This window comes from Gorilla gorilla, chromosome 1 (genome assembly GCF_029281585.2).
Source record: "Gorilla gorilla gorilla isolate KB3781 chromosome 1, NHGRI_mGorGor1-v2.1_pri, whole genome shotgun sequence".
Taxonomy (NCBI): domain Eukaryota; kingdom Metazoa; phylum Chordata; class Mammalia; order Primates; family Hominidae; genus Gorilla; species Gorilla gorilla.
The window spans coordinates 76,910,118-76,928,670 of record NC_073224.2 but is presented as its reverse complement, the minus strand read 5'-3'; the positions used below and the strand labels follow the sequence as shown (position 1 = coordinate 76,928,670).

At 40.4% G+C, this 18,553-nt stretch overlaps 1 protein-coding gene across 4 annotated transcripts in view; it reads left to right on the top strand.

The window, feature by feature from the left end:
- Positions 1 to 2,789: 2,789 nt before the first annotated feature.
- TOR1AIP1 (torsin 1A interacting protein 1) overlaps positions 2,790 to 18,553 on the top strand; it is a 38,280-nt gene continuing 22,516 nt past the window's right edge. For 2 of the 4 annotated variants that reach the window (XM_004027989.4, XM_019027317.3), the window contains exons 1-3: positions 2,790 to 4,151; positions 5,851 to 5,928; positions 10,485 to 10,541. In XM_004027989.4, the coding sequence (XP_004028038.1) occupies positions 3,677 to 4,151; positions 5,851 to 5,928; positions 10,485 to 10,541 (610 nt within the window). In that variant the 5' untranslated portion in view covers positions 2,790 to 3,676. Of the gene's footprint in view, positions 4,152 to 5,850; positions 5,929 to 10,481; positions 10,542 to 18,553 lie in introns of all 4 variants that reach the window. The other 2 variants (XM_019027329.3, XM_019027310.3) reach the window with 1 other exon arrangement.

Here is an 18,553-nt window from a genome sequence, read left to right as displayed (position 1 = left end):
CAACAAAAAGTAGAATACTACATTCCATTCACTTTATTGTGTTTAATTAATTTCAGTATAACATTTCCAGGTATTTTCATTTGTATTGTCATTAAAATATTTTTCTATCATTTGTAAGACTGGGGAATAAATGGAGCCAGCTACTATGTCTTTAATTAACTTCCTCCTGTTTAATATTTTAATCATCTTTTCCTTATTAAAATTAAGTGTTTGCCTACTTCATTTCTACTACTAAGTCACAACGGATAGATTTCTCTCTTTAAATAAATGAATTTCTGCTTACCCTAAAGCAAAAAGTTCCTGTACAAAAAATTTATTGTTCTAAAATGTTTCATTTAAAATAATTATTTTGGCCAGGCGTGGTGGCTCACACCTGTAATCCCAGCATTTTGGGAGGCCAAGGCGGATGGATCACCTGAGGTCAGGAGTTCAAGACCAGCCTTGCCAACATGGCAAAATCCATGTCTACTAAAAATACAAAAATTAGCTGGGCATGGTGGCAGGCACCTGTAATCCCAGCTACTCGGGAGGCTGAGGCAGGAGGATCACTTGAACCCGGGGTTGGGGGAGGCTGCAGTAAGCTGAGATTGCACCACTGCACTCCAGCCTAGGCAAAAGAGCGAGACTCCGTCTCTAAATAAATAAATTAATTAAAAATGAAATAAAATAACTGATTTAGGAACCCAGTCTCAAGAGCACAGGATTTCCAGACCTAGCCCTAATAGTTAAGTGTGTGAATTAATGCCATTTAATCTGAATTGTAATTTTTCGTGTTTCTGTCGTTCCCAATAAATGGCAAATTCCCTAAAGGTAAAGCAGTCTTCCTCATTGCTGGCACACGTTTGATAAGTAAATGAATTATTAAGTGTATTCTTTGTTTTAATCATTTCTTTTCTTACCGGTCTTCTTTTTTGTGTCACTGAATTCCTCCAGATTTCTCAAATTCCCAAAGTAACTTTAATATCCAGAGCTGAGGCATCCTTTTTTAGTGTCCCAGCGCATCCCTTATAATATTGGCTATGCGTCTACTGTCACTGTAATGTCACCTCTTTTCAGCCACTCTTATAGTCTCGATAATAGCTACAGCAGAGTATCTAGTTTCATAACAGTTTAGCTTTGCCTCAGAGCTAGTGATGAAAGTTTCGTATCTGTAAGGTTTCTAGGTGAAGGAGGCAGTCACAGTAGAGGTAGGTTTCCGTATGCTTACAACCTAGACGAGAGGGAAAATCCGATGCATATATATATATGTGTGTGTGTGTGTATGTTAGCATTAAAGTTACCATACCTCTAATTTTACAGTAAGTGTCTCATTAATTTAGTTGAAAGACCATTCCTAAGCCTTTACAAGCAGTTTTAATTACAAAATATGCATATTCTGATTATTCAATAATATGCAGAACCTCTCCTCTGATTGTTCAATATGTAGAATCTCCTGTCTCTTTTTTAATTTGTCCCTCAAACCTAAGTTTTACAAGCCTGTATCCAAGTTTTATAAGCTAGTATCCCAGTTTCTACATAGTCATCTGTCTTGGTAAAATGTTTCAAGGAAGCTTTAATGTTCATAATATGAACTCAATATATTACTATAAAATTTATATTTAATAATTAAATCTATTAAGGAACTTATACTATTGTGTTACTAATGAGTAATGTAATAGCCACTTTAAAAAGAAACCCTGCTTAAAACATAAATAAAAGCCACGTATTACCATATCAATACTTTTGAGCATTTTGTTGGAAGAGTAAATCTAGCTAATTTCCAAAATATACCATCTAATCCAGACTGACAAGGGAGAGTATCCTTTTCATTTTTCCTTAAAAGACAAGAATAAAGAGAGACAGAAGAGAAATAAAGAAGTCTCTCTTTTGTTACTGCAGTTTTTAAAAGCTATATTGTATATAAAGCTACAGTAAACTAAGCTCCTAACAGGCCAAACCTTATCTCACTCTAAAACTGTAATTCCTCCTGCCTGTGACCAAATTTATGGACAATATTAGTAAAAACATAGTACACAGTCGGGCAGGGTGGCTCACGCCTGTAATCCCAGCACTTTGGGAGGCCGAGGGGCGGATCACGAGGTCAGGAGATCGAGACCATCCTGGCTAACACGGCGAAACCCTGTCTCTACTAAAAATACAAAAAAATTAGCCGGGCGTGGCGGTATGCGCCTGTAGTCCCAGCTGCTGGGGAGGCTGAAGCAGGAGAATGGCGTGAACCCGGGAGGCAGAGGTTGCAGTGAGCCGAGATCGCGCCACTGGACTCCAGCCTGGGTGACAGAGCAAGACTCCGTCTCGAAAAAAAAAAAATTAAAAAAAAAAAAAACATAGTACACATTACGACTTAAGTAGTTGAAATTTGTGCCAAGTTTGAGCAACAAATGAGTTGCTCAGAAACATTTTAAGGTCATTACTTTGAAGAATAAACAAACACCTTCAAACTTTTCAGAATCGCTCATTGTAACTGGTATCCAAATTACAATTTTTTAAATCTATTCACTCCAATCATACAAAGCCCTACAAGCAGTTGTATATTTGAAGGCAATTTAAGCTTTCTTTCAATAATTATTCAGACTTTACACGAACTTAATCGACCTTCTCTGAATGTGTCTAAATTTGGTTAGGTATTTGCAGATTAGCCACATCTGTAAACATTTGTATAAGGAGGTGAAACAAATAGATTTTACCATGCTTTCTTATTCCATAAAGTCCATAAAGCATTCTAAATCAAATGTAGAGTATCACGTCACATCCAGAATAAAAGTAAAAATAATGGATCACAACTTAAAATTACAGTGCTGTCTTTAATCAAAAAACTTGTTCATTTCTCACTGTGCACAATGTAGCACTAACATGGTCTTCTGAACAGTGCTGCTTGGTATAAAACAGAGAAATATTAAAGACCAGGAATAAGGTTATGTGTCCTATGGGTACATTTCGGAAAAGAAAATACATCCAACGAGTATGACTCTAGATAGGATTTTGTACACCCTCAACAAGTGACAAAATTTAAAACTAGGTAACCGCCCTCATAAGGTACTTGAAACTAAAATTTTTGCCACGAAAACATGGCATGTGCAAAAGTTCTCTCTCTGGCCATCACTCCTGCTAAGGACACTGGGAAGGACATGGTCAACGTAGCAGTCGATCAAAAAGATTCCAGGGAAACTGCGCAACAGCCTGGGGCCGAGAAGCGAAACTTGGTCTTCTCCACCCTCGTCGCACTCGTTTTCCCCGAGACTTGGTACTGGGAGATAGGACGGGAGTCTCCTACACGCAGTCAACACTTGCCACGAGCAGCTAGACTTGGGACAGGCAAGTTGCCCTGCCACCCTTCTATCGCCCCCACCCCTCCTTTACTTAAGGGCGAAGGCAGAGACGTCCTCCTCCCCCTTCTCCTCCTCTTTGGTGCCTCCAGCCAGGAGGCGGGAGCGATCCACAGCAGCTGACCCAGCTCAGGCACTGCCTCTCTCACAGCCCTCAAGACACACCATGGGCCCAGAGGCAGGTTTGCTACACAGCAGCGACGACGCAGGCGGCGGCCCCAGCGACTCGCAACTGCCTCCCTGACCACAGCGGCCACCGCCTAACACCCCCGAGAAGCCATCGCCACCACCGGCAGGAGAACCTAGCGTCCATAAAGCCATCTTCGCGATCGACTAAAGCTACGTCAACAACTATGGCGGGCGACGGGCGGCGGGCGGAGGCGGTGCGGGAAGGATGGGGAGTGTACGTCACCCCCAGGGCCCCCATCCGAGAGGGAAGGGGCCGGCTCGCCCCTCAAAATGGCGGCAGCAGCGATGCGCCTGCGTACAGAACTCCTCCGTCGCGCCAGGGCCGACGGGAAGTGAGGTTCTCGGACGAGCCGCCAGAAGTGTACGGCGACTTCGAGCCCCTGGTGGCCAAAGAAAGGTCCCCGGTGGGAAAACGAACCCGGCTAGAAGAGTTCCGGTCCGATTTTGCGAAAGAGGAAGTGAGAGAAAGCGCGTACTACCTTCGGTCTAGGCAGCGGAGGCAGCCGCGACCCCAGGAAACCGAGGAGATGAAGACGCGAAGGACGACCCGCCTTCAACAGCAGCACTCAGAGCAGCCTCCGCTACAGCCGTCTCCTGTTATGACCAGGAGAGGGCTGCGGGACTCTCATTCCTCTGAAGGTGAGGACCGCGGAGGTAACAGTCCCAGCCGCGAGCCAGGGAACGCGCGGGGGCGGGCGCGCGCCTCGGTGGAGCTCATGCCCGCCTGGGTACTAAGTACTGGGATTGGCTAATGGGTATTCCTCAGCCCCCTCTGGACTTGTGCCGCCGTGCAAGGGCCACCCTGACCCGCAGCGGGGAAGGAAGCGCCGACCGGAGGAGTGGAAAGATGGTTGTGTGGAGCGACCCGGGCACGGCTGGGGCGCTCTGCCCAACATCGGGCATCAATTTAGGGGAGTCAGAGCTGCCTTTTTCTGCAGGCCTTCACGAGGGGACAGCGAATTACTCCAGGTTCGGTTTCATTTCGGTTCCCTCTACCCTGCGGATGTTTCTACGGAAACCACTTCCATTTCCTTCTTTAACGCTCGCGGGCCAGAGTCCCCAGCTGAGGATCTAACCTTTCAGTCTTTTTCCCTCCCCACCCAGGTGGGCAGAGAGGAAGGAGAAATTTTGTGAGTGGGCATTTCGAGGGATTGCTGAGTTTAGTGAATTGATTTGAGACCTCACCCAATACTTTCACCGAAATGGGGTAACTCATTTTTCGTGAACTGATGTTCCCCAGTGTTTGATAAACTTGAGCTGATTGCTGTTTCTCCAGTGTGGTGGTCCCTGCCAAAAATCTGCCACTTTGGTGGCCGTCACTGTAACCTCAAGTAGTCTGGCAAATCAGACTGACAAAGTAACCTGAAAAACAAGACTATTAATTAGAGTTTTCGTCTAAATGGACAAAAGGGATGCTGACAAAGTGAGTGTATAGTGTTAGGTAAGTCATAGGTGAATCAGTTTCCTTAATCTACCCTCTCCCACCCTGCCCCCCCATTTTAGGACCTAACACTGAGTCACAGATGAAGTTTCATGTTAATCCCATGTAAGGCACCTGTGAGGTAAAAATCAGCGGACCTGAGTCACAATGGGATGACATAGTTTGTGGTAGACTATTGATATGCGGAGGAGTGGGTTTTCAGCTTAGAGCACGGTGATAGGCTGCAAGTTTACCTGCTGACTCGTGAAGGTACTGACAGATTTGAAGACTTGATTTTGGAAACTTAAAGTTATGTCAGTTATTTTTGGGTGTAGCAACTGAAGACAGTTTAGCCCATATATGTGTTTTATCTCTTTTAAGATTACAAGGTTTTTGCAGACAAGGAGCCTATCATATATTTGATAGTAATTTAAGTACTTGGTTTAATTCAGTATTTTTCAGTACCTGGAAGAATGCTTTGCACATGGTAAGCAATAAATATGTTACATTGTATTGAGTTCCACAGAGCCTAGTGCAGTTATACAGGCTTTTTTTTTTAACAAGTAAAGAATTTACCCCTATTTTATTAAATCTTTAAGGATCTAAACATTTTTCACTCTTCTGCTTTCTTCCACATCATTTGTGACTCTCTACCGCATCTTTTTGATTTTCTGAAGTAATATATTTTTGTAAAACAACAATGGCAAATATTACTATATTCTGTTGAATTCATTGTATTCTGTCTCAAGAGGAGTTCTGACTAGTATATTTCCTAAGTTTTGGTAAACCTAACCTGTTTCTAAAGAAACGAATTTCTTGCATTTTAGCTTATGTATTGTTACAAAAATGCATAATCTGTGCCATGATCTCCCAGGTCATATATTCTGAATTTTAACTCATGTTATGTCTGTTTTTTAGAGGATGAAGCATCTTCCCAAACTGATTTAAGCCAAACGATCTCAAAGAAAACTGTCAGGAGCATACAAGAGGCTCCAGGTAAGAATAGTTAACTTTCTGTTTTTCTCCTTACCTACCAACTTTTTAAATGTTCATTGAATTAAGCAATGTAAGTATGTGTAAAGAAAAGACAAGGGCAGACTCAAGAGTACCAGCCACCCATATAACCTTGTAAGATAGGTATTATACCAATTTCGTAGAAGAGAAAACTGAAACACAGAAGCTAAGACAATTCTGTAAGATCACATATGTGACTGAGCCAAAATTCAAACCCAGGTTTGTCTTCTCCAGAGCCCTTTCACTTTCCCCCAAGTGCCTCACTATCATTCTCTCATGTCATAACTAGCTACTCAGTAAAGTTTGTTCAATGTCAAATGAATGAATATGTTATACTGCCCTGTGTTTAAAATGGATTAACTTTTCTTCATGGTAAAATCTTGACACAGTGTGATCAGTCTTTTCAGTTTAATACTGTGGTTTATCAGATCTTAAGATGCTATCGACTATAAGAAACACCATCGTTGTTTTATGTACCACCTAGCAAGGGAAAATGCTGCCAATTTTTTGGTAATTTGTAGTAATATGCCATAATTATATGATGCATCCCAATTTCAAAGATGTTAAAGTGTTTAAAAAAATTGTCAGAATCAATGTAACATGGAAGTAGGCTACATTTAATAGTTCACTTAAGTTTTAAAAGCTGATTAAAATATTTTAAAAAGCTGGAGAAAGGAGCAAGTCCAGTTATTAATGCTTTGGGTTTTAGTTCCATTTAATTTTCAATTTGCTTTTTTTGATATTAGGAAAGTCTCACAATAATAAACAATCATAGCTATTAAAATTGATAATCCTTGGTTTTTAGTACCCAGATCCTGACTTATTTACCTGTTTCTAATAACATTATGCTTTATAATGTGAACTATTGTATTCTAAACTTAGAGTAAGTACGTCTGGTTCAAGTTCAGTTTCAAATAAAAACACCTTTATGCTAATTTTTCTTTCTTTTTTCTTTTTTGAGACAAAGTCTCGCTCTGTTGCCCAGGCTGGAGTGCAGTGGTGCCATCTCCACTCACTGCAACCTCCACCTCCCAGGTTCAAACAATTCTCCTGCCTTAGCCTCCTGAGTAGCTGGGATTACAGGCGCCTGACACCACACCTGGCTAATTTTTGTATTTTTAGTAGACATAGGGTTTCACCATGTTGGCCAAGCTGGTCTCGAACTCCTGACCTCAGGTGATCCACCCGCCTTGGCCTCTCAAAGTGCTGGGATTATAGGCATCAGCCACCACGCCTGGCCTATCCTATATTCCTTGAATAGTCTATGTTACTGTGTTAAGATTATAAACTATCTTAGAAAAATGCTTTGAATAATGATGATATAATCAGATTTTCTGGGCCATTTTGGAAAACCATAATCTTGAATTTATTTGCAGTAGATTTTATTGTATACCTGGGAAAGCAAAAATGTCTAATTTTAAATCTAGAGTAATTTATAAAAATTATGGAGTTAAGTAAATTGGTATAATGAAGACTACTGAGTGCTAGCCTCCGGACCATTATAAAACTATTAAGTAATAGAATGTCTTGAATAGTCTTTTTGGAGTTTATATTAGGCTTATATTTAAGAACTGCTAATGAGGTACACCATGGCTGCATGAGGTTGTGGCAAGAGCATTGGGCCTCAGTGAAGTTACTCACCCATCTTGAGCCTTAGGCCTTTACCTGTGTTATTTGCCCTGCATAACTCACAGGGCCTCTGAAGAAATGAGATAGTACATTTGAAATCACTTTGTACCCGGTAAAACATGCAAGTGAGGTTTTTTTTTTCTCATAGCCCTTTACAAGAGATGTGAAGTTCATACAATTTTGCTTAAGTGTATCCTTTTTCTCAAGAAGCTTATGCTATAAATAGAAATTGAAAATGTTTACCAATATAAATGACAGATTAAATGGAATCTGCACATAGATTACCTGGACTGTATCAATAGCATACTGTGCATTCAGTATTACTAGAAATAAGAGTATGTCTGTCTTTGAGAGGTTTGAGATACTCAGGGTTTTCTTCCTCTAAAAGGTGCTTTTATACTACATCTAATACTTGGCATATTCCCATCCCATGCCTCTTAATGAAAGGAGAGTTTAGGGAATTATTAAATGCTTATAAAGTCTAAGAGAAATTATTTAAATGGAGTCACTCTTTGATGGAGGACTGCTTTAAGTACAAGTTTAAGGTAAAGATAAGCCCTTCTTCCTCATAGAATGATAGACATTCAGTTTAACTTTGATATTCAAAATAGTGCTATAATTGTATATAAGGCTACCGGTGTGGTGTGAGAGAAAATTATGCAAAGATGCCCTTACGAATAAAGACCTAGGCCTGGCATGGTGGCTCATGCCTGTAATCCCAGCACTTTGGGAGGCCAAGGTGGGCGGATCATGAGGTCAGGAGTTCGAGACCAGCCTGGCCAATATGGTGAAAACCCCGTCTCTACTAAAAATACAAAAACTAGCCAGGCGTGGTGGTGGGCACCTGTAATCCCAGCTACTCAGGAGGCTGAGGCAGGAGAATCGCTTGAACGCGGGAGGCGGAGGTTGCAGTGAGCCGAGATCATGCCACTGCACTTCAGCCTGGGTGATGGAGCCAGAGTCCGTCTAAAAAAAAAAAAAAAAAACCTAAACCAAAGGACCACCTTATAAAACAACATAGTAAAAATATCTACATCATTTGGTTATCTTGTTATTGGAAGACTTGAAAATGTTGATTAATTCAGAAAAGGAATATAGTTTGAAATCTTCTCATTGTTTGAAATTCCATAATTGAGTTGTTTTCACTTAAAATAGCCGTTAGGTTGTTTAATCAATTCAGGTTATATATACCTACATAAGAGTTATTCTCCTATGGCCAGATTCATTTCTTTCTGGAAATTATGACACTAATTTTATAATCCAAAAATATATTAGGACAAATTCTACTTACTTTTCCAAAAGTTAAATGGGTATTTTTGTTCTACTAGTGTGGTTTCTAGCTAAATAATCAGATAGTTGTTCTTAAATGCTTACTATTTTATCATGAACATTTGCTTCTCTAGCTGCTGTAGTTAGAGCATTCATTCTCCAGATACTTATTGAGCACCTACTTTGTGCCAGTCTCCATGCTTTGATTTGAGGGTGCAGTGGTGAACAAAAGCAGACAAATGAGGAAGCCTCCTACCAAAGAAGGGTACTTGATATTTTGTTCTCTCATACCTCTCTCTGGTACCCTGTGTCTTTCAAGTACTTTACTTGGCTATGGGCTATGTATATAGTAGCACATGTAGGAAATGCTTCTTAAATGAAAAGATGGGAACTGAAGTAGTGATTGATGTCTGTAGAGTCAGTTTGATTAAACATAGCTTAGTAAAAGCAGACAAACCAAAAATAGATTTTAGGTTTTAATTAAACCTGAAAAGGCTAGAAGTATAGAGAAGAAAAAGAGGAAGGTAGTTGTAATATGTGGAGTAACAGGAACTAAAATTTGCCTTTATTATCACGTGTGCAGGGTTTTTGTTTTTTTTTAAAGAGACAGGGTCTCACTGTCACCCAGGCTGGCGTGCAATGCAGTTATACTGCAGCCACAAACTCCTGGACTCAAGCTATCATCCTCCTGCCTTCGCCTCCCAAATAGCTGGGCTTACAGGCACACACCACTATGCCCAGTTAATTTTTTAATTTTATGTGAAGACAGGGTCTCAGTATGTTGCCCAGGCTGGCAAGATTTATTTTTAAAGATATCGATATAAGTTCTAAATACTTGATGTGTGAAATACTGAGATAGATATTTCATAGAATTTTAGAGCTGGAATATTTAAGGGGATCATCAAAGTTCCAGAATGTGGTTTTTGCAACTCAGAGCTAAGACATAATGCTTTTTTATACAGATGAATGAAACAAAACATAGTAGAATCCAAATTCTGATAAATATTTGGTTTTAGAATATGTTATGTGAGGTACTTGGAGAAAACATACTTTTATAGGTGGTTTTCTAGACTAAAATTAACATTTTAATAGGATCGGCTTCTCCGCTATCCCTATGCTATTGAACTATAGACGGTCTAAAATAAACCCTGGCCCACATTAATGTTTTTATTTAAAATTAATTTGCATTTCTTCAACACAAGGTTAAATAGAATGAGCGTATTGAATCTCAGGATGTTAACCCTAAAATTAAAATATTCCATAAATAATCCACAATGAGGGTCAGTCACAAATGGAATAGATAATTGAGTTGGTACCGTAATACAGATTTTGGTTCTTAATTGAGCAATTTAGAAGAATTTTATTTAGTATTTCTTTCCTTCCTACAGCTACGGTTTGCTGAGAAAAAATGCAAATTTCTCCATCAAGACTATACATTTTATATGGCAGGAAACTTGTCTCTAGTTCACTATCATCACTAGTTCACAACAGTTGTCACTTAGAAAACTTGTCTCTACTTCTCTAGCATAAATAAAAGCTCTGTAAACCTTTGTTGAATAAATAAGGGATGATCATGTAATAAAGCTAGTATGTTTCACATTTTATATATTTTTAAATGTTTTCTCTTCCTATATTAGCAGTGAGTGAAGATCTTGTAATCAGCTTACGTCGACCCCCTCTAAGATACCCAAGATCTGGTAAGAGATTGTTTGTCTGTTGGTTTACCTTTGTTATAAATAAAATTTTATTTTTAAATATGGTTGTACATGTATTCATATGATTCAGAACTTAAAAGTTACTGTAAATATACATTAAAAAATCTCCCTGTCCCCTCTGTCCTTCAGCCAGCCAGTCTCTCTTCATCAAAAGCAACCAATGTTGTCAGTTTATATTTTTTGGAGATTTACAGAAATTCATGGATGAAATTATCTTGTCATTTTTATAATACAAATTTTGGCTTTATAAACTCTCATTTCTGTCTTTTTTTTTTTTTTAATTTGAGACAAGATGTCACTCTCTCATCCAGGCTGGAGTGCAGTGGCACAACCAGGGCTGACTGCAGTCTCAATCTCTCTGGCTCAAGCAGTCCTCCTGCCTTAGCCCGCCAAGTAGCTGAGACTATGCATCCACCACCACGCCTGGCTAATTTTTGTATCTTTTGTAGAGATGGGGTTTTGCCATGTTACCCAGACTGATCTCAAACGCCTGGGTAAGTGATCCACCCACCTCAGCCTCCGAAAGTGCTGGGATTACAGGCATGAGCCACGGCACCTGGCTTACTTTTCTGCACTTTCTTGTTTATTTTTACTTAACATATATACAGAGATATTTCTATATTCATATATAAAAAGCTTCCTTTTTTTAAGAGATTGTTTCTTATATATTCCTGTGATTCTTTATGATGATTTTAAACTATGGTCAGGGACTTTATTCTTCCAGTATATTGCTAACAAAAAATTCAAGCTGGAGCTCTGTGGCACAGGACGACAAAATGTCCCTCCCTCAGTTATCTTTTTGACTAAAACGATTAAAAGTATTGCCCTGAAATTGATTTCATGACTATGAAGAAAACTAGTAAAGCCACTCCAAGCAGTCTACTTTTACTTCATTTTCCTTGTTTTTTTGGCTCTTAAAGATGCTTTATCATGGGAACTAAAAAGGAAATGTATTTATCTTTACATTAGGCTTCTGTAGCTTCCTATTCTCTTTATCAAAGAATGATGTTGATTTATTTCAATAGATAGTTGACTATCCTTTTAAGTATTCCAGTGGTAAAGATCTACTAAGGTTTTGTTAATGAACCTGTGGTAAAGAACCATATGATGCATTTCCTTTTCAACCCTAATCATTCTCTTGCTATGTCTCTTGCAGATTCGACATACAAAACAAATAGAAATACTAAAATGAGTGAATTATGTTCGTTTATTTCTATTCTTTTTTTTTTTTCCGGGCAGGGTCTCACTCTCACCCAGGCTGGAGTGCGGTGGCGTGATCTTGGCTCACTGCAGCCTCCTCCTCCTATTGTAGTCCCAGCTACTCTGGAGGCTCAACTGAGCCTCCTACTTCAGCTTCTGGAGTAGCTGGAACTACAGTCATGCATCACCATGCCTGGCTGATTCCTGTGTTTTTTATAGAGATGGGGTTTCACCATGTTGCCCAGGCTAGTCTTGAATTCCTGGGCTCTAGCAATCCACCTGCTTTGGCCTCCCAAAGTGCTGGGATTATTGGCATGCACCACTGCGCCCAACCCTGTCTCTAATTCTTACAGGGTCTCTTTGAGGGTTCAGATTAATAGAATACAAGAGTATATATATCTAGTCATTGGCTTGAGAATACTAATTTATTATGTCAGCTTGTGGGGACACAGTCCCTATGACTAGGACCTCCCATAAACAGCCTTGGTTTTTGTTGTCTATAATTATGCCTATATTATTGCTTAAATTCATATAAAAACATGTAATCAATTTAGTCCTGCTAGTCTTCATTAAATTCACACTATTAGGAAAAAGGAGATAACAACTTACCAATTAAGGTTTTTCTCTTGATTTATTTTTTGTTTTTGTTTTTCTGAGACAGAGTCTTGCTCTGTCACCCAGGCTGGAGTACAGTGGTGCGATCTCGGCTCACTGCAACCTCTGCCTCCCAGGTTCAAGCAATTCTCCTGCCTCAGCCTCCCAAGTAGCTGGGATTACAGGTGCCCACCACCACACCCAGCTACTTGTTTTGTATTTTTAGTAGAGACAGGGTTTCACCATGTTGGCCAGGCTGGTTTCAAACTCCCTGACCTTGTGATCTACCCCACTTGGCGTCCCAAAGTGCTGGGATTACAGGCATGAGCCACCACGCCCGGCCTTTCCCCTTGATTTTTATTTTTATTTTTTATTTTTATTTATTCATTTATTTATTTATTTATTTATTTTTATTTTCTCAAGACAGGGTCTTGCTCTATCACCCAGGTTGGAGTGCAATGGCGTGATCTTGGCCCACTGCAACTTCTCCCTCCCTGGTTCAAGTGATTCTCCTGCCTCAGCCTTTCAAGCAGCTGGGATTACAGATGACCACCATGACACCCAGCTAATTTTTGTATATTTAGTAGAGATGGGGTTTCACCATGTTGGTCAGGCTGGTCTCGAACTCCTGACCTCAAGCAATCCACCTGCCTCGGCCTCCCAAAGTTTTGGGATTATAGGCGTGAGCCACCACACCCGGCCCTTTCTTCATTTAGAAAGTGAATTCAATACGTTGTTCACAGTAAGTTCAGTGTCCTTTGCTGTAATATGTTTGTTGAACTGGTTTTAATTCATTTCAGTGTCTGCCTGGCTATAGGACATGACATACCATGATTTGTGGTTTTAAATGAATCTACATTGAATGTTGTTAGACTTAGTTTTTTTTACATTTTAATTATTTTCTAAATTTGAAGATGAGCCAAAAGGGAAACGCTTCATTTTTCTTTATAAATCATTGCACCTTCCTCTAATTCATCTTTCACTTGAGTTCAGGCCACTTCTTTAGAGACTTAAAAAAGCTTTTTAGGCTGGGTGTGGTGGCTCACGCCTATAATCCCAGCACTTTGGGAGGCTGAGGTGGGCAGATCATCTGAGGTCAGGAGTTCAAGACCAGCCTGGCTGGCATGGCAAAACCCCGTCTCTACTAAAAGTACAAAATTAGCCAGGCGTGGTGGTGCTGTGCACCTGTAACCCCAGCTGCTTGAGAGGCTGAGGCAGGAGAATCACTTATACCCAGGAGGCAGAGGTTGCAGTGAGCCGCGATCACGCCATTGCACTCCAACCTGGGCAAAAAGAGTAAAACTCTGTCTCAAACAAAAAAAAAAAAACTTTTTTGGGAGGCCAAGGCGGGTGGATCACAAGGTCAGGAGATCGAGATCATCCTGGCTAACACGGTGAAACCCCGTCTCTACTAAAAAATACAAAAAATTAGCCGGGCATGGTGGCGGGTGCCTGTAGTCCCAGCTACTTGGGAGGCTGAGGCAGGAGAATGGCGTGAACTCGGGAGGCGGAGCTTGCAGTGAGCCAGGATTGCGCCACTGCACTCCAGCCTGGGGGACAGAGCGAGACTCCGTCTCAAAAAAAAAAAAAACTTTTTAAAAAAGAGAACTTGGAACTGAAATAACCTAACACTCTTTGCTAGATCATTTTTATAAGCACCTTATAATAAAAACTTTGTTTTTTATTGTCTGAAATTATGTCATATTATTTAAATTCATTTTTTTGTGTGATTGTAAATTTTAAAAAGAGATTTTCATTTTAATAGAAAGAATGAGGCTGGGTGCAGTGGCCCATGCCTATAATCCCAGCACTTTGGGAGGCCGAGGCGGGTGTATCACCTGAGGTCAGGAGTTTGAGACCAGCCTGGCCAACATAGTGAAACCCTGTCTCTACTAAAAATACAAAAAATTAGTCTGGCATGGTGGTGGACACCTGTAATCCCAGCTACTTGGGAAGCTGAGGCAGGGAGAATTGCCTGAACCGGGGAGGTGGAGGTTGCAGTGAGCCGAGATTGCGCCATTGCACTCCAGCCTGGGCGACAGAGCGAGATTTGGTCTCAAAAAACAAACAAAAAAACAAAGAATGACATTTTTCAATTCCTTTATAGTAATGTTAGTACACCTTGGAGTATATGAAATGGCCATTCGTGGAGCCTGAATACTAGTGATATCACCAGACTATTCTTTGCTCTTTCCTCCTGCTGCCCCACTCTTGACTCTGTTCTCAAAAGTGTGATTGGCATTGAATAGTCTTTTTTTTCTTTTTTGAGACAGAGTCTCAATCTGTCACCCACGCTGGACTGTAGTGGTGCGATCTCAGCTCACTGCAACCTCCACCTCCCAGGCTTAAGCGATTCTCCTGCCTCAGCCTCCCAAGTAGCTGGGATTACAGGCACATGACACCATGCCTGGCTAATTTTTGTATTTTTAGCAGAGGCAGCATTTCACCATGTTTGCCAGGTTGGTCCTGAACTCCTGACCTCAAATGATCCACCTTCCTTGGCCTCCCAAAGTGCTGGGATTTACAGGCATGAGCCACCATGCCCAGCAGATAGTCTTAAAACTATCTGTACCAGGAGTTAGCAAGCTACCGCTTCTGGGTGAAATTGGCCTACAATCTTTTTAATCAGTCCATGAACTAAGAGGGAATTTTTACACTGCTGAAAAAGACAAAGCATGTAACAGAGACCTTATGTGACTCACAAAGCTTAAAATATCTACTATTTAGTCCTTTATAAAAAAAATTTGCTGACCCCTGATTTATACTGATGGCAAGAATAAAGACAACAAGGCCGGGTGCGGTGGCTCACGCCTGTAATCCCAGCACTTTGGGAGGCAGAGGCGGGTGGATCACGAGGTCAGGAGATTGAGACCACGGTGAAACTCCGTCTCTACTAAATATATAAAAAATTAGCCAGGCGTGGTGGTGGGCGCCTGTAGTCCCAGCTACTTGGGAGGCTGAGGCAGGAGAATGGCGTGAACCCGGAAGGTGGAGCTTGCAGTGAGCCGAGATCCCGCCACTGCACTCCAGCCTGGGTGACAGAGCGAGACTCCGTCTCAAAAAAAAAAAAAAAAAAAGAATAAAGACGACAAATCACGCAAGTGGTCATTTGTTTGTTGTCAGAGTAAATTCAGGAGTTATATACTTGCTCGAACATATATTTATTACAACACTCCATACTAGGTTGTACCCAGAGCACAAGAAGAAAGGAAACAAGCTGGGCCTGGTGGCTCATGCCTGTAATCCCAGCACTTTGGGAGGCTGAGGTGGATGGATCACCTGAGGTCAGGAGTTCAAGACTAGCCTGGCCAACATGGAAACCCTATCTCTACTAAAATTACAAAAATTAGCCAATTGTGGTGGCAGGCACCTGTAATCCCAGCTACTTGGGAGGCTGAGGCAGGAGAATCGCTTGAACCTGGGAGGTGAAGGTTGTAGTGAGCCGAGATCGTGCCATCACACTCCACTGTGGGCAACAAGAGCAAGACTCCATCTCAAAAAAAAAAAAAAAAAAGAAGGAAACAATGACTCCTGTGTTCTATCCAGTATTCCTTTGAGAAAGCACAGTAGTCTTATTTATATTTTCATGTCTTTGTCCCCAGACAAAACACAAAGTAAGCCAAGTTTGTTTTCTTGGGTGGCCTTTGCTCCTCACACCAAGTACCTCCCACAAATTTCTAGGAATAGCAAAATCTACAGGAGAAATGTAGATGCTTTGGCACCTGGGCTTTCAAAATAAGTAGGGAATTTTATGAGTTGTAAAAGGCCAGGTTATACCTAAGGTTTGAATTCCTTAAAAACCGTGGCCAAGTAAAAGAAAGTAGACAAAGTGGCACAATTAATGCTTGGTTTTCACTAGAGGGGATGACTGTTAAGTGATCTATCTTAAACATAAAGACCTCGGACTTCTGAAAGTAGCTTTTCCTAATTGGTTGAGGTTACTGGAAAATATAACACCTTCTTAAACAGCATGTTTAATTATTACCATTTGTCTATATATTTGCTAAAGCCACAGCCTTTATGATTTCTTCAATAATGTTTTAATATTAAGGATTTTTTGCTCAAAATATGATTTTAATTCTCAAAGCTTCTGTATGAACATTGGGAAGAGTAATACCTTTTTTAAAAAAGTATTTTTTTAAGGCCAGGCATGGTGGCTCATGCTTGTAATCCTAGCTGTTTGGGAGGCCAAGGCAGGTGGATCACTTGAACCCAGGAATTTAGCCTGGGCAATGTGGTGAAACCTCGTCTCTACAAAAAAATGCAACTGTTAGCTGGGTGTGGTGGCACGTGCCTATATTCCCAGTTCCTTGGGAGGCTGAGTCTGGAGGATCACTTGAACCCAGGATGCAGAGGTTTCAGTGAGCTGAGATTGTGCCACTGCACTCCAGCCTAGGCGACAAAAAGAGACCTTGTCTCAAAAGAAAAAAGAGGCTGGGCATGGTGTCTCACGCCTGTAATCCCAGCACTTCGGGAGGCCGAAGCAGGTGGATCACCTGAGGTCAGGAGTTCAAGACCAGCCTGGCAAACATGGCAAAACCCCGTCTCTACTAAAAATACAAAAATTAGCCGGGCATGGTGGCACAAGCCTGTAGTCCCAGCTACTCGGGAAACCGAGGCAGGAGAATCACTTGAACCCGGGAGGCAGAGGTTGCAGTGAGCTGACATTGCACCACTGCACTCCAGCCTGGGTGACAGAGTGAGACTCTGTCTCAAAAAAAAAACAAAAACAAAAAACAAAATCTAATGCTTTAACTTTTGACATGTAGCAGCCAAGTTTAAAATAGAGGTAGGTGAAAAACAAAAGAGGGAAATGAAAATAAAGCTTATGTAGTCATGGCTACTGATTCATCATCAGATCGCACTTAAATATTTATTTCCATTCTTTGCAGCTTGGGTAAAAAGGGGAAAACAAGGCTTGGGTAAAAAGGTGGAATGTTTAAAACCTTGCAGGTATCTAATTATTGAGCAGTAATTTCAGACTTTTTCTTAAGTTGCTAAGTAACGTTAATCATAGTATGAGAAATATTAGCAAAAATCTGGACTTAACATCTTTATTCTATAATCATAAAATCTATTTTATTCATGGAACAAACTTTTTTTATTTTTATTTTTTTTTGAGACAGGGTCTCACTCTGTCACCCAAGCTGGAGTGCAGTAGCGTGATCTTGGCTCACTGCAACCTCCGCCTCAAAGTGCTGGGATTACAAGGCATGAGCCACCATGCCCAGCCAAACATTTTTAAACACCTTCTTTATGTCAGTGACCGACCTAAATGCTAGGATCATAAATAGCCATTCAGGTTTTTTTTTTCCTACCTCTTAGATGTACGTGATGTGATGGAAGAGAAAAACAAGTTTACAAATCTTTTTTTTTTAAAGTGCTGAAATAGTGACATATGTCTATGGGAGCCTAGACGAGAAGCACCCTACTCAGTGGAAGAGGTTGAGGCGGTTTTATGAGTTGGAAATGACATTTGGATTGAATTTTGAGGGATGAATAGCAGGCAGAATGAGGACGGAGACTTGCAAATACTACAGTTTGCTTTATAATAGACATTTTACCTTTAGAGAGCATGCAATATGAGAAATTAAAGTCTTTTATATTGCAGACAATACTCACACTGGCCATGATTCTTTATCTGAGACATTAAATAATGTTTAGAATGACATTCGAAATCATAGCAGGCTTGGGTTTCTTGAGCTTTGTTTACCAGAATGAAAACCTTGTTTTAAAACGTATCTGTAGCCAAGACAGTAGATAACCTGATTCAATAATGATTGATTGTCAAATCTACAGGGATTATTATTATTTAAGATATCTAATTCATAGATATTATTGGATTATAAAACACAAAATAGTACTTTTTTTGTTTTTAGTGATGGGATCAACATAGCATTGCATAACTAGTTATTCTTGTTTTGAATACTATTGATAAATATTTATTGTTAGGAACATAGAATTCTAAAAAAGGATCTTTAGTCACTAGATTAAATCCAAAAGTCTGAAAAGTGTTGAAAAATGGATAGAATCCATGATTTATTAGATACTTCAAATATAATAACATGTTGGAAGTATTAAAATCAAATGGGGAGCTCCCTTATGTAAGCTGGCTAAAAAATAATTATTAAACCATCTCTCCATGCTAATTAGATAACACATAGATAAGCAGAAAAAAGGAGATTGAATTTTAGGCAACT